The sequence below is a fragment of the Nuphar pumila genome, chromosome 14 (assembly GCF_984573655.1).
Source record: "Nuphar pumila chromosome 14, dmNupPumi1.hap1.1, whole genome shotgun sequence".
Taxonomy (NCBI): domain Eukaryota; kingdom Viridiplantae; phylum Streptophyta; class Magnoliopsida; order Nymphaeales; family Nymphaeaceae; genus Nuphar; species Nuphar pumila.
In genome coordinates, this window is record NC_143262.1 from 29,566,748 (window position 1) to 29,591,786 (window position 25,039).

General features: G+C 38.4%; 1 protein-coding gene across 1 annotated transcript in view; it reads left to right on the top strand.

Moving 5' to 3' along the window:
• The window catches only part of LOC149816708 (Protein phosphatase 2C family protein), an 89,832-nt gene extending 79,987 nt beyond the window's left edge, over positions 1-9,845 (top strand). Inside the window, exon 9 of the mRNA XM_089987200.1 lies at positions 9,520-9,845. Within this exon, the coding sequence (XP_089843326.1) occupies positions 9,520-9,681 (162 nt within the window). The 3' untranslated portion in view covers positions 9,682-9,845. The remainder of the gene's footprint in view (positions 1-9,519) is intronic.
• Positions 9,846-25,039: the final 15,194 nt, after the last annotated feature.

A 25,039-nucleotide genomic window follows, 5' to 3' on the forward strand; every position in this document is an offset into this window, starting at 1 on the left:
CACGTCACCAATTATAGGGCCTTCCTGATCACAAAATTTAATCATCTTATAGATGAGTTTTGTAATCAATAATGCTAAACATACAGAATCTCAATATTCTTCATCAAGAACAGTTGTTTCTGTTGTAACAACCCTTTTTTTCATAATTTCATTCGTGCATGATTGCTTCCAATCGCTCCATCTATCTGAAATTACTGTGAGCCTTAAGCTCTCCCTCACATCAAGCAAGCATTTCAAAGTAGTATAATGTGAAGCAAACCTTGTTTTTGCAATCTTTATTAATTCTAATTTTTCATTGCTTCTAAAGATTGCTAGTGCTTTTGAATGATTTGTGATATACTTCACAATTTCTTTACTCTGCAAATATGTTTCTCCCAACCAATGAAACTCATGTGCCAAATCCTTGAAGATCAAATTAAGTGTGTGCACAACACAAGGTGACCAAAAAATATACTTGTACGTTTGTTTTAATTTTTCACCTGCTAACTTGCAATTTGCTGCATTGTCTGTAATCACTTGCACTACATTAGAAGGCCCCACAAGTTTAAATCCCGTCTTAAAAAACTCGGCAATGTTTGCAGCTGACTGTTGCACATTAGAAAAATCGCTTGCATATAAGAACATCGAGCAAAAACAGTTTGAGGCAAGTATATTTATCAAGTGTTTGTTCTTGATATTTGTCCAACCGTCTGAGACAATGGAAACTCCAAACTCCTTAAACTTTTCTCGAAATTCATTTAACTCCCTGTGAACACACTCTTTCTCACTGTCAAGCAACGTTGTTCGCGCTTTTTCATATGATGGGGGTTTATATCCGGGCACTTTACTAACTGCAAATATCATCTCTTCCCAATATGGTGATCGAAGCACATTGAAAGGTATGCCATTTGCACACAAAAATCTGATAATTTTGTGATTTACATCATCTCTTTCTACCTTTTTAAAGGTATCACGAATATCAACTGTTTTTCGGCTTCCACTAGATGATGTAGTCATACTAATAGGCTTCTTCGGAGTATCAATTCTTGATCTCCTCAACTCAAATGCACTTGATGAAACCTCCACTCGACGAACTTGCCTCTTAATTTTTTTTGCCAATTCTGCATTTTTTGCAACTACAGGGCAAAAGGCAATCCCAACACTTTGTCCCTTTGAAGATCCCATGAGATGTGCAAAAACTCGAGTATATGACCCATGATAAATATTTTTGCAGTGCCTGCACATAAAAACTTGGGTTCCACCTTGCTTTCCTTGCCCACTCTTCTTTTGTTTCAATACATGGCGCCATAGCACTGTTGTTTTATGCATGCTAGGTGGTTCATCATCTTGGTTATCTTCAGAATAGTAGTCATCCAAGTCATATTCTTCTTCATCTTTCTCATCAAAACAATTTTCGTTTCGGTCCTCAAACTGATATGGACAAGCAGAAGACCTCTTCTTGCCCTTCCCAACACCACTAGATGATTCATGCTCCAAATTGTACAAAGAATCGTCATCGTCATCAGAATTATCGTGATCATAGCTTGAGATGGTCATTAATGAAGCAAAGAACATGCAAATATATCTGCATCATAAAAGTATCAGAATCAACCTAAAACACTTTAAAAAAGCTATTATTAACAGTAAATGATGGAGAGTGAAGAACACAAATCATTACTCATAATTTACCAATTACTAAAACAAATAAATAAACATCATTTAAGGAGGTGAAAGATCTATGAAAATATAATATACTATGATAAAGCAAACAAAATTTAAAAAAAAAAGTTCTTTCAAAAGTTTGTATTTATGAAAAAATGCCAAAATAAGATAACATAACAACTAAGAAAAACAAAATTCATATTGGCTGGCTGTTACTAGCAATAATGATATTTATTTAAAATTTTAAACAACTAGCTACAACATACTAGTTGCCCCACTCTTCTGATAGAGTAAATGAGTCGAGCCTGGGTGTGCCCACGCTCGGTATAGCAAAGAATTCATACTTAATAGGGATGATAAGCTCAATCATGCTTGGTATACATTTTGTATAATATGTTTTTATAATATGAATTCAAGAATTTTCCTATAATATATTTTTTATATATTATAGGATACTTATAAGTATCTCTTTTGTTTTGTTTCTTTTATCATGCTTGGTTCACTTGATCAACATGTAAGTTCAGAATTCACATAAAGCAAAATCACTTCAAGAGATCAAGGAGAGAATAGATTCTAGAAGTCTGCAAGATCAAACACCATAATGAAACCATAAGACAACTTGTGGAGGCAGAACATGTTTTTCATTGACTTTGAAATTGAAAACAATAAATCAATAATCCATATATATCCAATAGTAAAAGAATAATAAAAGTGATCCAGTCAATCTGATCAGGAATCAGGATTCAAGCAATCGTCAAAATGACTTAAAAGTTAAAACCTACAAGAATGATAAAAAAATACTGAATTAACCCTTATTTCTAAAAAAGACGACCAAATAAACTCAGTTAAACCACAAAATGTGAAATGTTTCTCAACCAATATACTCTTCATTCATGGGACTCAAATAAGAATATAAATGATCATCATATTGATAACACAAAAGAAAAAGACCATCATGTTATTGCAACGGGAAAATGAAACAAATAGTCTCTAACAATCCCCTGTTCCCTAAATGTACTTTCTAGAGAGAATGGAGGAATCAAACCTCTACTCACGAGCTGAACCTCACACCACACAAGTCAGACACCAGCCCTATATCACTCGAAAACTCTTCATCAAAGAAAAATATGGGCCTCCCAGTCCAGTTAAAAAAATAATTTAAAAGCTCATTCCTAGCCCAGCTCTGATTCCATATGAAATAGATTTTTATCCATTTTTGTAGCCCAACCCTGACTGCAGCAAATAGTTTGATTTGTCCATATGAAATAGATTTTTATTAATAATTGTAGCCATTTTTATTTTATCTCAAAAAAAAAAGCGACGCTGGGTATTGGGCTGGGCTACAAAAATGGATAAAAATCTATTTCATATGGAATCAGGGCTGGGCTAGGACTGGGATTTTAAAAAATAAAAAATAAATAACTGTTTCGGGAGGCTACCGTAACAGTTATTTTTTTTTTAAAAGCCCAGTTCTAGCCGGCTAGCCCAGCCCTGATTCCATATGAAATAGATTTTTATCCATTTTTGTAGCCCAGCCTAGTCCTACCCAGCCCTGACTGCAACAAATAGTTCGATTTGTCCATATGAAATAGATTTTTATTAATAATTGTAGCCATTTTTTATTTTATGTCAAAAAAAAAATCGGGGACGCTGCCCCCGAACCAGTGTTACGCCTCAAGTACTGAGGCGTGCGCCTCAGAGGCGAAGCACAGGCTCAACGCCTCGCTTCGCCTCATCGCATTTATTGTGAGAGGCGTACGCCTCAGTTCCTCTCACAACAAATTTTGGATGACCTCGAGCGAATCTAGAGGTCGTCGAACGTCAGTGGAAGAGAGAGGAACATACCTGAACAGAGACATTGCCAACGTCGATCGAGGTCTTCGGATGTCAACAAAGGAGGAGGTCGCCGATCGTTAGAGGTCACCGATCGTCAGAGGTAGCAGATCGGCGGAGGTCACAGATCGTCAGAGGTCGTCGGTCATCGGAAGTCGCCCGTCGTCGGTGGCCGAAAATGAGAGAGAGAGAGAGAGAGAGAGAGAGAGAGAGAGAGAGAGAGAGGAGTCAGGTGAAAAAGCAAAACCCTGAGCCTTCGTTCTTAAGTTTTCACGATTTTTTTAAAATGTCTGTTTTGCCCTTATTCAGAAATATTTTTTTTTTAGTTTCTTGTTTTTCACGTGTCAATTTCGTTTTGAAAAAGGGTAAAATTGGTATTTCGTAAATGTGCCCCCCTTTAAAGGGGGATGCGATTCCTTTTAAAGGGAAACGCGTCCCTTTAAAAGAGGGACGCGTCTCCCTTTAAAGGGAGACACGTCCCCCCTATAAAGAGAAGCGTGTCCCCCTTTAAAGGGGGACGCACTTCCCTTTAAAGGGGGACGCACTTCTTCTTTTTTACGTGCGCTTCCCTGTGCGTTTCGGAAGCGCCGCGTTTCGCGCTTCCGAAATGCATCTCGGGGAAGTGCGCTTCCCCTTATGCATATGCGTTTCCGGTAACTCTGGGAAGGACATAATGGAGGAGGATACAAGGGCAGATACAAATGAAAAATTATTTGTCATCATTGTAAGGAACCCGGACATATAAGACCGGAATGTCCTAAATTTAAAAAGGTGTCCGCCTTAAGTGAAGAACCTCAAGAATCAAGAAAAGGGGACAGCTTCAATGAATTAAATCTTGCTCAAATAGCAGAAGCCGTCTCACAACTTCTTAAGGCTGCACCTTCTACATCCGGAGCTGCCATCTCTTCCTCGTCTCCTCCAGGTAAGACCTCTTGGATTCTAGACTCAGGTGCTTCTTTCCACATGACTCATAATGAATCTCTATTATCCGATTGCACTAAATCATATTTCTCATGTGTGTCAACTGCCGATGGTACCTCTTTAAAAGTCAAAAGCTTAGGAAACCTTGATGATATTTCAAAAAAATTCTTTGTTCCAAAAGTGAGAGTCATTCCCAAATTGGATTTAAATCTTTTTTCGGTCTCTCAAATTGCTGACTATGGTTGTAAAGTATTCTTCTCATCTAAGGCGTGTTGGGTGCATGATCTCCAATCAGGGAAGCTGATTGGGCAAGGCCATAGACGAGGAGACCTTTACTACATGGATTTCCTGTGTTTACCAAAATACTCGTTTTGTAATCATGTCAAAGACATTAATATAGATCTTTGGCATAAAAGATTAGGACACCCAAGTATATCCAAATTATCTCTTTTTCCATTTTTGGAAAAATTTTGTAAAGATAAAAATTTTGTATGTGAAGATTGTATACTTGGAAAAATGCAAATGATACCTTTTGGGTCTAGAACCTCTCTGACACATAAAATTTTTGAATTAGTGCATTCGGATGTGTGGGGTCCCGCCCCTGTTATGTCAAAAGGTGGTTATTCGTACTATGTTACATTTATAGATGATTTTAGTAGACATACTTGGATTTACTTTCTAAAACTCAAATCCGAAGTTTTTTCATGTTTTAAAAACTTTCATAATCTAGTTAAAAATCAATTTAAAACAAATATTAAAGTCTTCCGCTCCGACTCTGGGGGAGAGTTTCTTTCAAATGAATTTCAATTATATCTAAACAATCATGGAATTGTGCATCAAAAATCATGCCCTAGGACACCTCAACAAAATGGGATTTCTGAAAGAAAACATCGTCATGTCATTGAAACTACTAGAACCCTACTTATTTCAAAAGAAATTCCAAAGCAATTTTGGGTTGAAGCTGCCCTAATCGCAGTCTATCTAATAAATAGAATGCCTTCTCAAACTTTGGAAAACAAGTCTCCTATTGAAAAACTCTTTAAAATTTCTCTTGATTTAAAAAGGCTAAGGGTATTTGGTTGTAAATGCTTCGTGATTCTTGAAAAATATAGCAAACTCTCTCCTAAAGCCATAAAATGTGTCTTTCTTGGTTATGTAGATAATAAAAAAGGATATCGATGTTATGATAAAACAAATGATAAACTCTATGTTTCTAGAAATGTTACCTTTCTAGAAAATGACAGTGGATTTGATTTTGAAGTTCCTAAGGAAGAATCCGAGTATGCTTTCTTATTTGATTTGTTACCCAATAAAGGTATTAATAATGATATTAAAACCTTCGAGTCTATTAATGACTCAAGTAGTGAACCATCTCAAGATCTTCTTCAATACTCTAGACGAAATACTGGGGAGCATCCATGTGCCCTTGATAGATATAATCAATTAACAAATACTGAAGAAACTAGGGTTAGAAGGTCAGAACGAACACATAGGCCTCCAAGTAGGTTTGTCTCATATGAATCCTTCTTACCAAACTACAGGGCATGTCTTCTAGCTATTCATTCTTATCATAAACCATCCAACTATAACGAGGCCAAAAATATAAACGAATGGGTTGAAGCCATGAAAATTGAATTAGATGCATTACACAAGGCTCACACTTGGACAATTCAACCTCTTCCTATCGGAAAGAAGACAATAGGGTGTAGATGGGTGTTTAAAATTAAAACAAAAAGTGACGGGTCTCTTGAGAGATATAAAGCAAGACTTGTTGCAAAAGGATATTCTCAAGAATATGGTATGGATTATGAAGAAACCTTTGCCCCAGTAGCTCGTATGACTACAGTTAGAACTCTAGTTGCTATAGCATCCATTCGAAAATGGCCGATATACCAGTTAGATGTTAAAAATGCATTCTTGAACGGAAACTTAAATGAAGAAGTATATATGGATCCTCCCCCTGGTCTGTCTATTGAAAAAGGCATGGTTCTTCGTCTTCAAAAAGCCCTATACGGGCTTAACAAGCCCCTAAAGCATGGTATGATCGGTTCAGTGGTACGATATTAAAACTTGGATTTAAATCTTGTTACACTGACACTGCTCTTTTGTGAGATCTACAGGTACCTCATTGACCATTCTTCTTTTGATATGATCATCACAGAGAATGATCAAAAGGAAATTAAAGATATTAAAATTTTACTTAAAAAGTCTTTTGATATGACTGATCTTGGTTTTTTGAGATACTTTTTAGGAATTGAAGTAGCCTACTCACCAAGAGGATATATTTTATCTCAAATCAAGTTTGCAACTGATATTGTTGAGCGTTCAGGAATCACAGACACAAAATATGCTGATACTCCTGAAGTAATAAATGCAAAAATGCGAGCTGAAGATGGAGTATTATTAGATGATCCAACCCCTTATCGACAACTTATTAGATCGTTGATGTATCTGTTCATTACAAGGCCAGATATTGCGCATGTTGTACATTTTGCAAGTCAATTTCAACATGCGTCCACAACCGTCCATATGAGTGCAATATTAAGAATAGTTCGATATATCAAGAAAACTATATCTAAAGGACTATTCTTATTCTCTTCCTCATCTTTAAGTCTTATTTCTTACACTGACTGGGGAGGAGATCCCAATAACCGTCACTCAACTACTGGCTTTTGTGTGTTTTTAGGTGATTCTCTCATTTCTTGGCGATGCAAAAAACAACAGAAAGTGTCTTTATCCTCTACGGAAGTTGAGTACAGGGCAATGACTACCACAACCACTGAAGTTGTATGGATGAGAGCACTACTTTCCGATATAGGTGTTGATGTCTCAGAACCTTCAAAGCTATGTTGTGATAATAAAAGTGTCATATATATAGTCAGCAATCACACATTTCACGAACGAACAAAACACATTGAGATGGATTGTCACTATGTTCGCGAAGAATATTTGAAGGGGACCATTATGTTGCCATATGTCCAATCCGAATTTCAGATTACAGACTTCTTCACCAAAGCTCTTCCACTACCTCAATTTTTGTATCTTCTTAGCAAACTTTCGGTGATTTCCCCATAAGTTTGAGGAGGAGTGTTAAAAATAAAATTGTATTCAAATACCCGATAAAGGTATTTTTGTCTTTTATCATATAGTACAGTCCACTAAGGACTGAAATGTAATTTAGCATTGTAATAAATAAACTGCCATACAGTTCAAGCACAACAGTCAAAATATGACTATTGGGCAGCAGTCCAAAGAGTTGGACTGCCTCCCATGTGTTGGAGTGAGGCCTTATAAATAGAGCCTCACTCCCTTGTTATTCTTCAGTGCTTTAAGAAGCACTTGAGGGTTTTCTCTAGAGTTTTTTTCCCATCTTATAGGCTTGTATGCCTCTTGTGCTGTTTTGGTATTTTTATCTCTCTTGAGATTGTATTTGGTCCATTAGTGACCAAGTGAGTTTATTAAAGCCTTTGTTGGCATTGTGTTTGTTTCACTATTGTTCCATTGTACCTTGTTTCATTACAAGTTCATCCCATGAGGGACTAAAAGTGCTAAAGTAATCACAAACACTCATGTCTTCTTGTTTGATGGTACATATTTTTTCTTGGAGAAAGAATTGTTTTGCAAGATTTTTTTGTGTATATATATCTTTCATGAAAAATCATGCTTCGTTTGCCTTGCGAAATTTAACTATGTTAGCACATATTTTAAGCTCAACATTGTTCATAAACTATGCGAGAATTTTGGCATGTTTACTTTCCCAATCTTGTATCTTGTATTGATGATCCTGAATAGCTTTTATGCGAGTATTTCCTTCTAAAGTTTTTTTTTTGCTCTCCTTCCATCTTGGTGAGTTTGAGTTGAGGTTTTAGAATAGGGTTCATCATATCCCCAAAGCTTCTTGCTTCTGTGGTTATTTTCCATGGCGGATGCCCACATCATGTAATTGGTACCATTCAACTTGAAGGAGAGATCAATCTTTTGCTCATTCTCCATTGTGGCTTAGAGAGAAGAAAGAAGAAGAGTACGGAAGATTTCCTCCACTTAAATTGCCGCAAGAATGTCGATTCCCGAATCACAATCTTTCAATGGTCACTCTTCAAGAGACCAAGAGCACAACCTTGCTCTGATACCATGTAATGAAGTATGCGGAATTACAAGGATAAGATGCAAAAGCATCAAACAAGTCCAATAGTGGACAATTACAAAAGCACAATAGGCACCAAGGTGCATTAGCGAGAAGTCTACGATGGGACAATACAAAAAGCCTCAAAAGGGCAATACCAACAAGTAAAAGAATAAAAATATTATTGAACAAGGCTTGGAATACAATAAGAGAAATAAGGGGGACACTTCCTTATATACAACAAAAGAGAGAGGGAAGGCCATTGGGAGCTCCCCTCATAGTCATTGGGGAGCTCCCAACGGTCATATTTATGACCGTTGGGGCCCCAACGACTCTATGAGTGGGGCCCCAATTGGCAAATAAAAGAAAATACATTAAGAAAAAAATAGAAAACAAAACTAAAAATATAGTTGTTTCTAGAAGACAACTATAAGTACATGTGAAAAGATGAAAATGCATTGGGCAAACTAATACAAAATAGATTATATATATATATATATATATATTAACAATTTAAACTTTATTTTCCCTCATTTTGTACTTGGAGGTGTTAAATAATCAAACCTGGTCCTGTAACCTCACCCCTCCCTCTCTCTTTTTCTGTTTTATTAAGTTCCAAACCACAAAAAGAAGTCAGCAGGCCCCTCTTCTACATAGAAGGGGCTCGACCTCCTCTCTCTCTCCATTGATATCCGAGGAAGGGGTCAAGTCAGTTGGAGCAAGGGCCCTCTTCCTCTGACTGTTACCACATTTGATTCTCCTGCTCAGCCTCATTTAAGAGCCAAGTTTCTATCCCTTTCATAGTTTTAATGCATATTAAATTGTGTGGTACCACAGATAGGAGAAGGGAAATTGAGGTCGTCTCCCTCTCTTTCTTTGAAATAGTTTTTTATTCTTTGAAATAAAACCGATTGACCCGGTTGTATTGATTGCTAATTTAGTGGAAAAAAAAACTATCTGCCGTTTGTAATTTTGACACCAATTGATATAATTTTTATCAGGACATAGCCGAGCTATTAGCAGGAAGAGCACAGGAAATAGGGAGGTCATCAGCTCTAAGAAGCCCATTTTCTGATGCAGCCCATGCATTTGGTTACACCACTTATACTGGTGGAAAGCTGGATGATGTGACTGTTATTGTTTCTGTAGTTCAGAGTTCGTAGCAGTCAGTTTTGTAGCCTTTTTTTTGTTTATTGTCTATTTGTATCTATTATCATCCTTCACATAAATCATTGCAAAGAAAAACTTTATTGATTGAAATCCATCTAAATCATTGTTAAGCAGGGAAAAGCATGTTTGCTTATTTAACGATAAGTTTCCAGCAAAACCATTCTTTAGTCATCTTGATGCCATGCCGTGTTTATGGAGGCTGCTCCACAAAATGTGGTTGATGGAAATTAATATATTCCTTAGCAATATGGGATGGGCTACTAAAATTCTCTCATACTTGTGGCATCAAAGAACCCAAGTCTATGTCTGATCTACAAGTATTTGGTTCTTGATCCGAGACTAGTTGGACGGTCTCCTGCCTTACCTCACTTCTTCCTTGCAACTATTAAATGACAATGGAATGCTGAAAGATGAACACAATTTTATGTACGATTGAAAAATAATGTTGGGGCCTTTGGTGAGAACGTATATCCAGGTCTCTAATCTTTGCATGTGTAAAGGTCACACATCATGTCAATTTTTTGGGAAGCCTGATTACTTTTCCTTTGTTGTGCTACACCTTTTAATAAATGACGGGTTTTTAGTTGTTCTTTTGGATTTGTGCGGATGTTGTTTTTCACTTCATTTCTCAAAGTCGTAAGGCTGCTCAATGGAGAACAGCCAAGTCTTCCGACAATGTTTTTTTTAAAGAAAAGTCTTCCACATGATGACTGAATTTGGTACGATAATTGGTTTCATTTTAGGCGGCAATCATTTCCTCTCAAAAGGGTAATTAAGATCACTTTCTAAAATGGTTCATTAAAAAATGTACTGTTTTCCATGAAACCAATTATCTTACCTTAAATGAAAGCAAACATTGTTCATTTGAGACCAATTTAATAAACGAAAATGATGTAGGGATAATTTGACATGTTTCTTTAAAAACCTTACCAAAATTGTAAATATCTGAATTTAAAAAGACCTCAGATGCGAACTTTCGCATATATACGTGAACTTCTCAAATATGTGATTGTTTTTTGCAGAATTGTCTTTGTTCTTATATTTATATCTCTTCGATACGATATCAAAAACTTGTGTTCTTACGGTTATGGTCGTTGAAAGGTTAAGATAATCCTATAACTTTCATGTTTTGAGTTAGAACCGAAATTTCTTTTAGGATTCTCATTTCTGACTGAAATATAAACATGCTTTTCAGATTATAACAACCAAATAATGGATAGTTTTATATAATGTTTCAACCTAGAAAATGAAGGATTATGAAAAAATACAAAAAAACAAAAAAAAATAGACAAAAATATCTTCTCAACTGCCGGTCCCAAGCCCGGATAAAGGAACTCCGCCTGTGTATAACTGTTTAGTTATACACTGCCGGTCCCAAGCCCGGATAAAGGAGGAGGGTTGCGGTAGGCCTGTGACAGCCAGCATAAAAACTTAGTCATACCCTATGAATATGAACCAATATGAGAATTTCGTTGGGGCGTTCCCTACTGAGCGGCGTGTTGTACTCTATAGGCCCGGAGGCAGTGATAAATGAGCAAGGATTGCTAGGTCGTCGCCCAGAAGCGACGCGTCACACCGGCGCCCGGGTGTGGTGTGAAATAGGCAAGGGTTCCCTCACTTTGTTGGACGGGTGGGGGTAAAGAAGTTAGTCCAAGACCATAAAATTAGGTTAGCCACTTGGAACATAGGATCTTTAACTGGTAAGTTGGTAGAGTTAGTAGATGTTATGTGTAGGAGAAAGATTGATATTTTATGTCTACAAGAGACCAAATGGGTAGGTGAGAAAGCAAAAGTGATAGAACCTTGGGGATATAAGATTCGGTATACAGGAATAAATAGGAATAGGAATGGAGTAGGGATTGTTATGAGTCGTGAGTTTATAGATAATGTAGTTGAGGTCTGTAGGAAGGGTGATAGGATTTTACTTATTAAATTAGTATTAGGTACGAATATTATTAATATTATTAGTGTTTATGCACCGCAAGTAGGTTTAGATGATTCCATTAAGCGTCAATTTTGGGAAGATTTAGATGGAGTAGTACAAGGGATATTTTATGGAGAAAGGCTTTTCATCGGCGGTGACCTTAATGGGCATGTAGGCATTAGTAGGGATGGATTTGAGAGTATCCATGGAGGCTATGGTATAGGAGAAAGAAACGAAAGTGGAGAAAGGATTTTAGATTTTGGTTTGTCCTATGATATGATCTTAGCAAACACTTGGTTTAGGAAGAGGGAGTCTCACCTAGTAACATTTAAAAGTGGGGTTAATACAAGTCAGATAGATTTTTTCCTACTTAGAAAGAGAGATAGGGGTTGTTGCATCGATTGTAAGGTTATCCGGGAGAAAGTGTAGCTACACAACATAGAGTCTTAATTTTAGATCTTAGAATTAGACAATACCGCAAAAGGGATAGACATATGATAGATCCTAGAATTAAGTGGTGGGCACTGAAAGAAGCTAAACAAGGAATGTTTGTAGAGCGGGTAGTTAAGGAAGTTGATTGGTGTCACGAAGATGATTCAGAATCTATGTGGAATAAGATAGCGGGTGGCATGAGAAAGGTGGCTAAGGAGGTATTGGGTGAGTCTAAAGGCGGTGCACCGCTAGGTAAGGATACATCGTGGTGGAACGAGGATGTCAAATTAGCTATTAAGGTTAAAAGAGTGTTATAGAAATCTAAGTAAAAATCGTGATAATGAGAATTTGGAGAAGTATATGATAGCAAAGAAGGAAGCTAAAAAAGTAGTTCGGAACGCGAGGGATAAGGTATATAAGGAGGTTTATGACAAGTTGGATACCAAAGAGGGTGAGAAGGATATTTATAGGCTTGTAAAGATGAGAGATAGGAAATCGAGGGATCTGGGTATGGTTAGATGTATCAAAGATGAAACGCAAAGGGTTTTAGTCAAAGATGAGAAGATTAAAGAGAGATGAAAAGATTATTTTGATAAGCTATTTAATGAAAGTCATGCTCAGGATCTTGGAGACTTTTCAATTCCTTTTCATGAGATGAATCATGACTTCATGCACAAGATTCAAAAGAAAGAAATTGCAGAGGCTTTGAAGAAAATGAAATCAAGAAGGGCAGTTGGTCCAGATGGTATACCTATCGAGGCTTGGAAATGCTTGGGAGAGAAAGGTTTAAAATGGTTGACAAATGTTTTTAACAAGATTTGGCGGACAAATAAGATGCCTAATGAGTGGAGGAAGAGTACTTTGGTGCCTCTATATAAGAATAAGGGTGATATACAAGATTGCACAAACTATCGTGGTATAAAACTCATGAGTCATACTATGAAACTTTGGGAGAGGGTGATTGAGTCTAGGTTGAGGAAGATTGTCATGATATCGGAGAATCAATTTGGTTTTATGCCTGGAAGATCAACTATGGAAGCTATACATCTTCTTAGACAACTTATTGAGAGAAATAGAGAGAGGAACAAAGATTTGCATATGGTTTTTATTGATTTAGAGAAGGCTTACGATAGAGTACCTAGGGACGTTCTCTGGTGGACAATGATGAAGAAAGGTTTTTCTTTCAAGTACATTAGTATAATTAAAGATATGTATGAAGGAGTAGTAACCAATGTCCGCACTTGTGGAGGGGTGACAACCAATTTTCCTATAACGGTTGGGTTACATCAAGGATCTGCTTTAAGCCCTTTCCTATTTGCTATAGTGATGGATGAGCTTACGAGATCAATTCAAGAAAATGTGCCGTGGTGTATGTTGTTTGTTGATGATATTGTTTTGATTGATGAGTCTAGAGCTGGGGTTAATGCTAAGTTAGAATTATGGAGACAGACATTGGAAGCAAGAGGTTTTAAGTTGAGTAAGAGTAAGACAGAATACATGGAATGTCGATTTAGTAAGCAATGAAGTAGTGATGGGAGTGTAGTGAAGCTTGGTGAGCACGAAATACCGGTGGATGATTTTTTCAAATATTTGGGATCTATCATTCAAAAGTATGGAGAAATTGATGGAGATGTAAATCATAGGATAAAGGTTGGGTGGATTAAATGGATGAGTGCAACTGGAGTGTTGTGCGATCGTAGAATGCCATTGCGGTTGAAGGGAAAGTTTTATAGGACGACTATTAGGCCCGCTTTACTATATAGTACGGAATGTTGGGCTGCCAAGAGACATCATATTCAAAAAATGAGTGTAGTTGAGATGCGTATGCTGAGATGGATGTGTGGAAATACAATAAAAGATAAGATTCGGAACGAGGAGATACGTAAGAAGGTAGGCGTTGCACCCATTGAAAATAAGATGAGAGAGAATCATTTACGGTGGTTTGGACATATTCGACGAAGGCCTAATGATGCTCCAGTTAGAAGGATGGAGAAATGGGAAAATATATTAGTTAAAAGAGGTCGGGGTAGGCCTAGGAAGACATGGATGGAGGTGATAAGAAAGGATATGAATGCTTTGAACCTCACCGAGGACATGGCATTGGATAGAAATGAATGGAGGAGAAGGATTCATGTGGAAGACCCATAATGATTTTCTTTGTTGGTTCATATCGCCGACCCCAATTGTTTTGGGATGAAGGCGTAGTTGTTGTTGTTTGTTGTTGTATCTTCTCAACTATACCTGATTTGTTGAAAAATGACAAAAGGGCGATGAAATACATTCCAACTAAGTCTCTATAAAATATATGCTGATTTGAGAAAGTTCACATATTTTATGCAAACTTGAGGAAGCTCGCATAATCTATGCAGTTTGCATAAAAATATATGTAGACTTAAGAAAGTTCTCATAAAATATTTGTAGACTTCCTCAAGTCTGCATAAAATATATGCATACTTAAAGGAAGTCCTCATAAAAATATATGCAGACTTGAAGAAGTCCTCTTAAAATATGTGTGAACTTCCTAGTTTGCATAAAATATATGACGACTTAAATAAGTTTGCATAAAAATATATGCAAACTTAAAGAAGTTCGCATAAAATATGTGTGGAATTGAGGAAGCCTGCATAAAAATATATGTGGAAGTCTATGTATATTTTTATGTGGATTTCCTCAAGTCTGCATATATTTTTATGCAGACTTCCTTAAGTTTGCATATATTTTTTACAGACTTGAGGAAGTCCACACATATTTTATGTGGACTTCCTCAAATTCATGTATATTTTATGTAGACTTTTTCAAGTTTTAGGAATGTTGTTGGGGTTGTATTTTATACATCTCTTTCTTTGTTTTCAAGTAAATCAGGTGTCATTAGAAATGTATTTTTGTCTAATTTTATGTTTTTCTAGAATCCTTCATTTTTTTGGGTCCAAACGTTATTCTAGTTTTAGAACTTAGAAATGGAAACCCTAGAGGGGTTTTTAGTTCTGACTCAAAATATAAAAGTTATACGATTATGTCTCAACTTTCCAACAATTGTAAAAACATAAGCTCTTGACGTTAGATTGGAAAGATGCAGATCTAAGAAAAGAGATTTTTCTATAAAAACACAATCATATTTGGGAGAAAGTCCGCACGTGTGAAGGATTTTTTTTTTTAAATCCAAATATTTGCGACTTTAGACGTGGGAAGAATATAAAAAATTGTAGAGTTTTTAAGGAAACACGTCAAATTAGTTGTCAATACGATCATTTTTCGTTTAATAAAAGCATACTTTTTATGAAAAATGATTGTATTGTATGGGTAATTTGATGCATTTCCCTAAAAACTTTATAGTTTTTATATTCTCCTCATTTCCAAAATCATAAATATTTGAATTTAAAATAGCTTTTTTACCCTTTACACATGAACTTCTATATATATATATATATGAACTTTCTCTCAAATAAGTGAGATTTTTTGTATAACAATTTCTGTTCTTATATATATCTCTATGATAAGATGTTGAAAACTTGTGTTTTATAGTCATTGAAAAGGTAAGACACAAACTTATAACTTTCATGTTTTGAGTCAGAATCGAGGGTTCTCGTTTATGAGTTATAATACCGAAATAAAAGCATGATATGTTTTAATCAAGTATACACACAATCACGAGTAAACTCAAATTATTAACAACATAAAGCCTAACTATATAATGCAATAAAATATAAACATAAAATAAGACCGACGGTGGTCTGATAGCGTCCCTTAAGATATCTGTCCTTGTGATATAGCTTCCATCTTTTAGTCTCTTGCATCCAAATCCATGGCGGAATTATTCCTGTTATTGCAATCATTATTTTGACACAAACCCTAAAAGTCTCTTTTGTTAGGTGTAAGAAGGTAGGGAAAAAGAATTCTAAGGAGAAACATGAGTGGTTTAGAGGAAGTGGTCTTGATGAGGTGGAATAGTCTCATATTGCTTTTGCTTGAGTTTTCTGTGGGCTTTATAAGCCACTTGTAAACTGATACACTTGTTCTTGAGAACAAGAGAGTGGGATGACCACCACACACACACGCGTGCGCGCACCCGCCCGTCGTGCCGTGTCGTGTCGTGCCGTGCCGAGCCGAGCCGGGCCGAGCTCGGGCCGAGCTCGGGCTCGGGTTCGGGTTTGGGTAATTGGCCCTTTAGGGCCATATCCAATCAAGACAAAGTACATTTTTACCCAAAGTTTTTTTAGATATTTGGATTCTGTAACGGGTTATGGGAAATGATAACGGGTCACGACTCCTCGTAGTCTGTGCCCGTTATGGCTCTTCGGATTCCGTAACGGGTCTCGATCTTTCGAAGACCGTTAATGGATCACGTCTCCTCAGAATCCGTAATGGGTCCTTCCACGTTCCATAACAGTTCGTGGGTTATAAAAGCGTGGTAAGGGTTGGGGTTACGAGGAGGATGAGACAGACGCTCTGGTTTCTGAAGCTCTGCGATTTCTCATCTTCCCTGTTGCTCTCTCTCTCTCTTTTCTGAGTTTTCCCGAAAGGGTATTCTGCAACATTTGGTTAAAAGAGGTTGTTTTCGAAGGACGACCCGCCGGAGTGCACCGTTCGGTTCGTCGTGGCTATTGTATCCTGGGGGAAGGACGCCGGACCCTGATTTGCACTGTATGTGGGGGCGAATCTTCTCTAAGGGGAGTACTTCCGTATGCCTTAGCCTGTTACACAATATTAACATGCTTCTCTTATGTTTATTGTGTTTTGTGCATATGTTTGTTTATATGCTGCTGTCTGGATTTTGGTTGCTTGCGGAAACCGACATGCTTGCACCCTGTTATTGTTTCGGTCGTCTGTTGATCATGCTTTATACTTTGTTGTATTTCCTGATTTATATCATGTTTTATATCATGATGACGACTGTGAAACTGTGTGATCCGAAATATAATCTAACAGTCTTAGAGAAGATTCTAAGCATGTCGACCTCTTCCGCTTTTGTACCAAAAGTGGACATGTCCGGTATGCCGAAAAAGTTTACCGGCCAGAACTTCAAGCGTTGGCAGCAACGCATGAAGATCTGGTTCACTACGATAGGGTTGTTTTCGGTTCTAGAAATCGATTGCCCTTCGGTTTTTTATACTGACCCTGACCTTGCTGCAGTCACTGCAACAGTCCAGTGGAAAGAAAAGGTCAGTATATGTCGTGGCTGTATACTGTTGGCTCTGTCCAACACATTGTTCGATGTGTACTGTTCTTCGTCTACCACTGCTAAGGGTCTATGGGATCAGCTTGACAAGAAGTACAATACTGAAGACCAAGGTCTTGAAAAGTACTTAGTTGCCAAGTTTCTGAAATATCAGATGGTAGAGGGCAAGTCGGTCACTGAGCAAGCACACGAGTTTCTGTTATTGCTCCATAGTTTGGCTGAGGCTGAAATGAAACTTCCTGAGAAGTTTCAAGTTATGACCATCGTAGAGAAATTTCCTAAGTCTTGGGTAGACTTTGGTATGTTTCTCAAGAACCGTAGAGGGAAGATTTCCCTAGATGATCTTATGGTGGCCATTGCCATTGAAGAGGAGCATAGGAGCCAGAAACAAATCGTAATGCCAACTGAACCGCCTAAGGTGAACATGATGACCGGAGCTTTTAAGGGCAAAGGAAAAAAAATCGAAATCTACAATGAAAAACCAGTTTAAACCTAAGGCCAAAATCCAGAAAAAGGCAAAGAACAAACCGTGCTGGAACTGTGGGCAGGTTGGGCATTGGGCTAAGGAATGTCCTTCCAAGAAGGCCAAAGCTCATGGGACCACTGACGGAACGCCTCAAGTCAACATGGTGACTGAGGTCGTTGGGACCAATACTGGGTATGTTTCTGTTAACCTGCAGATCTATCACGTTTATGAGCCAACAGAGTGGCTGGTTGACACTGGGGCTAATGTGCATGTTTGTGTTGATAAGTCTGTCTTTGTCTCATACCAGGCTGCTGCAGGCAGATCCGTAACTATGGGCAATTCAACGGCTGCAAAGGTGTTAGGGATTGGACGCGTAGATCTGAAGTTTCCTTCAGGACGAGTTCTATCTTTACACAGAGTGCACCATGTGCCTGTAGTTAGAAGGAACATTCTAAGTGGTTCATGTCTTGTTAGAGAGGGTTATGAATTTAACTTTAAATGTAATAAAGTTGTTATTTTACATTCTGGAACGTTTATTGGCAAGGGATATTTAGATGATGGTTTATTCAAACTTCGTGTTGAACATGTTTGCAATGATAAATTAGAAAATGATGTTTCTTTTGATTCATTGTCTAATGTTGCATATAACATAGAATCATCTGACTTATGGCATAATAGATTAGGTCATGTGAATTTCAACTCTGTGAAACGCATGTTGAACTTGAAAATGATTCATGAGCATTCCATTGATAAAACTAAAAAATGTGAAATTTGTGTGCAAGCAAAACAATGTAGGAAACCATTCCATACGATTGTTAGAGATTCTGAAATATTGGATCTGGTGCATACAGATATCTGTGAGTTTAATGGAGTATTAACCAGAAATCTTAAAAAGTATTTTATCACTTTTATAGATGATGGCACTAAATACTGTTATGTGTATCTACTAAAATCAAAAGATGAAGCTTTTGATAAGTTTCTTATTTTTAAGAATGAAGCAGAAACACAAACTGGTAGAAAACTTAAAAGATTAAGGTCTGATAGAGGGGGAGAATATACCTCTAATAAACTCGATGAATATTGCAAGTCTGTTGGAATAGTTCATGAGTTTACTGCTCCATATTCTCCTCAATCCAATGGGATTGCAGAAAGGAAGAATAGAACCCTAACTGACATGATAAATACTCTACTTGGGAGTTCTAGATTACCTACCTATACGTGGGGGGATGCTCTGAATACGGCTTGCCATATTCTGAATAGAGTACCTCAGAAGCATAAGGATAGTAGCCCTTTTGAACTCTGGAGAAATAGGAAAGCTAGCTTGAAATACCTTAAAGTGTGGGGGTGCCTTGCTAAGGTACTTGTCCCAGAGCACAATAGGAAGAAGCTGGGTCCTAAAACAGTAGATGTTGTCTTTTTGGGTTATGTAGAGAACAGTTATGCCTACAAGTTCTTAGTAATTAAGTCTGAGATATCTGGCATAGATGTTAACTCTATTGTAGAGCTTTGAGAAGCTACATTCTTTGAGGATGTATTTCCCATGAAAGTTGGTGTACCTCAGAATCTTTCTTCTTTAGATATACCTTCAACTTCTGGTTTCATTCCCGAACATGTGAAAAGGATGACAGATGTGGGGGTAGAACCATCTTGTTCCCATCCTAGACCCATTGAGTCTGAGAAAGTGGTTGAACCTAGAAGGAGCACGAGACCACGGATTACCAAGGATTTGGGAAGTGATTTTATCACTTACCTTATTGAAGATGATCCTCCCACTTTTCGAGATGCAATGACTTCACCTGAAGCAAAGCATTGGAAAGACGCCATAAAGAGTGAAATGGACTTCATTGTCTCTAATGGTACTTGGGAACTGGTTGACCTCCCTCGTGGTAGTTTCACAATTTGGTGCAAATGGATCTTTAAGAAGAAGTTGAAACCAGATGGATCCATTGACAAGTACAAGGCGAGACTGGTTGCCAAGGGGTTCAAACAAAAGGAGGGAATAGACTATTTTGATACCTATTCTCCGGTTACCCGGATGACCACTATTAGGGTGCTTATTGCACTAGATTCCATTTATGATCTCTCGGTCCATCAAATGGACGTGAAGACCGCTTTCTTACATGGCGATCTTGAAGAAGAGATCTATATGGATCAACCTGAGGGTTATGTGGCTCCTGGTAATGAAGATAAAGTTTGTAGACTTGTTAAGTCATTATATGGACTTAAACAAGCCCCTAAACAATGGCATGAAAAGTTTGATAATATTATTTTATCATTTGGCTTTGTTGTCAATGAATCTGATAAGTGTGTTTATTGTAAAGTTAAAATGGATGGTTATATTATTTTACGCCTGTATGTAGATGACATTCTATTGTTTGGTTCCAATATGGGAATTGTGAATGAGACAAAGTCGTTTCTTAGTAGTAAGTTTGATATAAAGGATATGGGTGTTGCAAATGTGATCTTAGGCTTAAAGCTGACTCGTTCAGCTGAAGGGTTAACCATTTCTCAATCTCACTTTGTTGAGAAAGTACTTGTGAAATTTGACTATAACTAAGGGAGATCTGTAGCAACTCCATATGACCCTTCTATCCCTCTTCATAAGAATACGACTGGTGTTCCTGTGTCTCAATTAAGATATTCCCATATTATTGGAAGTTTGATGTATCTTGCAAATTGCACGAGACCGGATATTTCGTTCTCCGTGATAAAATTAAGTAGATACACAAGTTGTCCAAATCGCACTCATTGGAAGGCATTGGACAGGGTACTTAGATACCTGAAAGGACCTATTTCCTTGAGTTTGCATTACAAGAGATTCCCTGCAGTTCTTGAGGGATATAGTGATGCGAGCTGGATAGCCATGAACTCTGGTAGTTATGGCGTGACAGGGTATGTATTTACTTTGGGTGGCGGCGCAGTCGCCTGAAGATCAGTAAAGCAGACCATCTTGTCTCGGTCTACTTTTGAGGTTGAACTCTGTGCTTTAGATGTCACAGGATTGGAAGCTGAATGGTTAAAGGGACTTCTTGAGGAACTTTCTTTAATGTGCAAGTCAATTCCTGCAATATCTGTGCATTGTGACAATATGACCACTATTGCAAAGATTAAAAGCACAAAATATAACCAAAAGCAGAGAAGACACATCCAAGTCAGAATAAAATCTGTAAGGGAACTGATGTCTCAGTTAGTGGTTGTTTTGGACTATGTTGGATCCAAAGAGAACACAGCTGATCCATTAACGAAAGGACTAGATAAGTCTTTAGTCCTGAAATCCAGAGAGGGGATGGGACTGAAACCCATCTGTAGTTCATCTGCAGTAGCAACCCAACCTATCTGAGTGGAGATCCCACAAAGTAGGTTCAATGTGGTAATAACAAGTTGTAGGGTGAACTGGATAGCACCTTATTAAATATGATATCTTGTATCTGTGTATGTTCCCCTGTTTACTCTGGAAAGGTGTTGTAGCTGCAAGTTAAGGAAGAGTTAAAACTCTGAATGGGTTCAAAGCCTTCTAGGCGAAATGTTAGCAGTGCATCTTTGAAGAAGCCCACCTATGTGAGTGTGACTGTGTGGCCGCAGTTTAAGGAATTGAGTTATTCCTGAAGTCACTCATGAAACAGGATTAGGGCGTATGGCTTTTAACGCGCCGCCCCTAAAGATTACAACCAGAACCTTTATCATGTTGTTGCTGATGGACACTCCTACACCAAAGGTTCAAGTTCAAGACTTCAGTTCACTTCGTTCCTGTGGGGGTAAAGTTAGTCAACTAAGGTAGTGGTTCAAACAGGAAGGTACCATTGCTGAAAGCATGATATGTCCTGTTGCAGATTGTCTCATCTTGCACCTTGGTTTCCTCCCGTTTCATTCTTTGAATTTGTGGGGGAATGTTAGGTGTAAGAAGGTAGGGAGAAAGAATTCAAAGGAGAAACATGAGTGGTTTAGAGGAAATGGTCTTGATGAGGTGGAATAGTCCCATATTGCTTTGCTTGAGTTTTCTGTGGGCTTTATAAGCCACTTGTGAACTCATACACTTGTTCTTGAGAACAAGAGAGTGGGATGACCACCACACACATACGCGCGTGCGCGCACGCCCGTCGTGCCGCGTCGTGTAGTGCCGGGACGAGCTCGGGTTCGGGTAATTGGCCCTTTAGGGCCATATCCAATCAAGACAAAGTACCTTTTTACCCAAAGTTTCTTTGGATATTTGGATTCTGTAACGGGTTATGGGAAATGATAACGGGTCACGACTCCTCGTAGTCTGTGCCCGTTATGGCTCTTCAGATTCCGTAACGGGTCTCGATCTTTCGAAGACCGTTAACGGATCACATCTCCTCAGAATCCGTAACGGGTCCTTCCACGTTCCATAATCGTTCGTGAGTTATAAAAGCGTGGTAAGGGCTGGGGTTACGAGGAGGCTGAGACAGACGCTCTGGTTTCTGAAGCTCTGCAATTTCCCATCTTTCCTGTTGCTCTCTCTCTCTTTCTTGAGTTTTCCCGAAAGGGTGTTCTGCAATATTTGGTTCGAAGAGGTTGTTTTCGAAGGACGACCCGCCGGAGTGCACCGTTCGGTTCGTCGTGGCTATTGTATCCTGGGGGAAGGACGCCGGACCCTGATTTGCACTGTATGTGGGGGCGAATCTTCTCTAAGGGGAGTACTTCCGTACACCTTAGTCTGTTACACAATATTAACATGCTTGTCTTATGTTTATTGTGTTCTGTGCATATGTTTGTTTATATGTTGCTGTCTGGATTTTGGTTGCTTGCGGAAACCGACATGCCTGCACCCTGTTATTGTTTCGGTCGTCTGTTGATCATGCTTTATACTTTGTTGTATTTCCTTATTTATATCATGTTTTATATCATGATGACGACTGTGAAACTGTGTGATCCGAAATATGATCTAACATCTTTTAACCAGGGATCTTCTCCATAGTAAAAAACAAAGTAAAAACCTATCAGAAATTCAGAATGGGTCATTGCAAACTAAAAAGCAGAAAGAGTATTGCAAAAAGGGTAATTAAGATTTAGCAAGTCCCCACTATGGGAGTTAGTTTATGGGACAAATCTAAGTATTTGACATTTGAATTCAGTAGTCTCAAAAGGCAATAATAATCATGGATATTTGAAATATAACTGAGTCTGATACTGTAGGTAATTAGAGAAAGGACTGCAAAACTTTGTTACGTAAACTAGATTGTGCAGAAGCTGTTCATGCTGGCCTGGCTCAATTTGCATATGGAAGTTATGAGCGAGTCTTGCTTCTGTGACCTATTGCTGGGATACCGACATTAGGTAATTACAGAATTGGAGCAAGGTGTAGAAATTGTGACTACAATCATCTTGATGGTTGATGCGACTTCAAAGAAACGATAGAATCATCAACTGCTTCCCCACTAATATCACTGTTTTGTATCACATAATTCAGTTTGACGTTCGGTATTGCAAGCATGATATCTTGGATAGGTAGTCAGAATAGGAGTCCATGGTAACTACTTTTGTCTTAAGCTTGTTTCTTATGGCTGAATGCCTCAACTTGTCTGTTTTCTGTATTTGGAGTGACTCCTTGTCACCACAACACTTTTCTTTAAATGAACTGATCATGGATAATTTTACATACCAAAGCTGCCGCACTGGAAAATGAGAGAAGGATGATTGTAGGTATCTTGGAACGACTCTGTCACTTGCACAACTTTGGCGTCAATGAAATGAATTGGCTGTAGTAACTACAGGAACGAACATTTTGCAAGCCTCTTCAATCTTATTTTTGCAACCTCAACCATGAAAGGCTGTAGATTGCACTTTTGATCTTCAGGAAAACCATTTTTAAAAGAAATGGATCAAAACCCTCTAAATCATTGTTTGCATAGCATGGAAGGAGGCACAGTGAATTGCTTTCCATCTTTCTCAAGGAAAGTGGCCCGACCACATGTTTTCAACGGGAGAATGCATGTAGGGTCTACAGAAATGACACTGAATTTATGCACAAACAGGCCCCAAGAATTCATTGAGTTGTTTCTGAAATTTCCATGCACACATACACACCACCAAGTAGGGGTGGCAATCGGGTCGGGTTGGTGGGTCAGCATACATCAACACAAATCCGGCCCATTTATTAAACGGGTCGGCTGTGGCAAACACCAGCCGACCCATTTATTAAACAGTTAACCCGACACAACACGGTTTAATAAACGGGTCGGGTCGGGTAAATGGGTTGGCAGGCGGGTTGGCGGGTCAAGTTCAGGTAAACAGTTTGGCGAGTCAGGTACGAGTAAACAGGTTGGCAGGCAGGTCAGGTCGGATAAACGGGTTGGCAGGCGGGCGGGCCAGGTAAACGGGTTGGCGGGCAGGTTGGCGGGTCAGGTTTGGGTAAACGGGTTGACCTGCCTGCCTAACCCGTTTATTAAATGGGTCAGCTGGGTTGGCAGGTTGGCATACCCCTAACACGAACCTGACCCATTTAATAAACGGGTTAGGCGGGTCAACCCGTTTACGACACGAACCCGTTTAAGCCAAACCTGAACCCGGCTAAGAAGCGGGTTGGCGGGTCTGTCTCAGATTTTGCCACCCCTACCACCAAGCAACATCAGCAGCACCAAAACCCAGTTGATGATGGGCTATTAGAAGGCCATAATGTGGCTAAAAATTGCGATACCACGTTTCTGTTTTTCTTCCAAAAAAAATTTCTATAGCAAGCACACAAAAGGAGAGAAAAAGGGAGATAGCAGGTCTGAAGAGTTTATTCTCGTGGTTCTCCACTTCTACAAGTGAGATCTTCATTCCATCTCCTTACAATGATGGACTGCTGGACGCTGCTAAATAACAATTCAGGACTGTTCCTTTTCATAGTGGCCTTGCTGAACAGAGCAGAAACACATACAAAACACACAACAAAAGTGACAATATCCACTATAGGTCATGAAAGTGCCAATGCATGCTATTGTTTAAATAGGTGTGACTAGCGCAGTCACCTAATCACTTATCCTAAATATTATAAAAGCAGAAGTGAGGGTAACAAGTGAAAAAAATCAGATGCCTTATTAACTTTTTTTAGATGACATCCTTGCCATGTCTGTTGATAATGTAATTAAAATTTTGTTTGGGCATCCTTTGTCTTTTTCCAAAAAACCAAGTGTTACATGGCAATATAGTAATATTTTCAAGTTCTCTCTCTCTCTCTCTCTCTCTCTCTCTCTCTCTCTCTCTCTCTCTCTCTCTACCAACTCTCCTACCAATAATGTCTCTCCCACTTCTCATAAATATCTCTCTTTTTCTACCTAACACGTCTCTCCCACTTCCCATTATCAAAGCAAAACAAGAGAGGGAGGGAACAGGGTGAGAGAGCACTGAGAC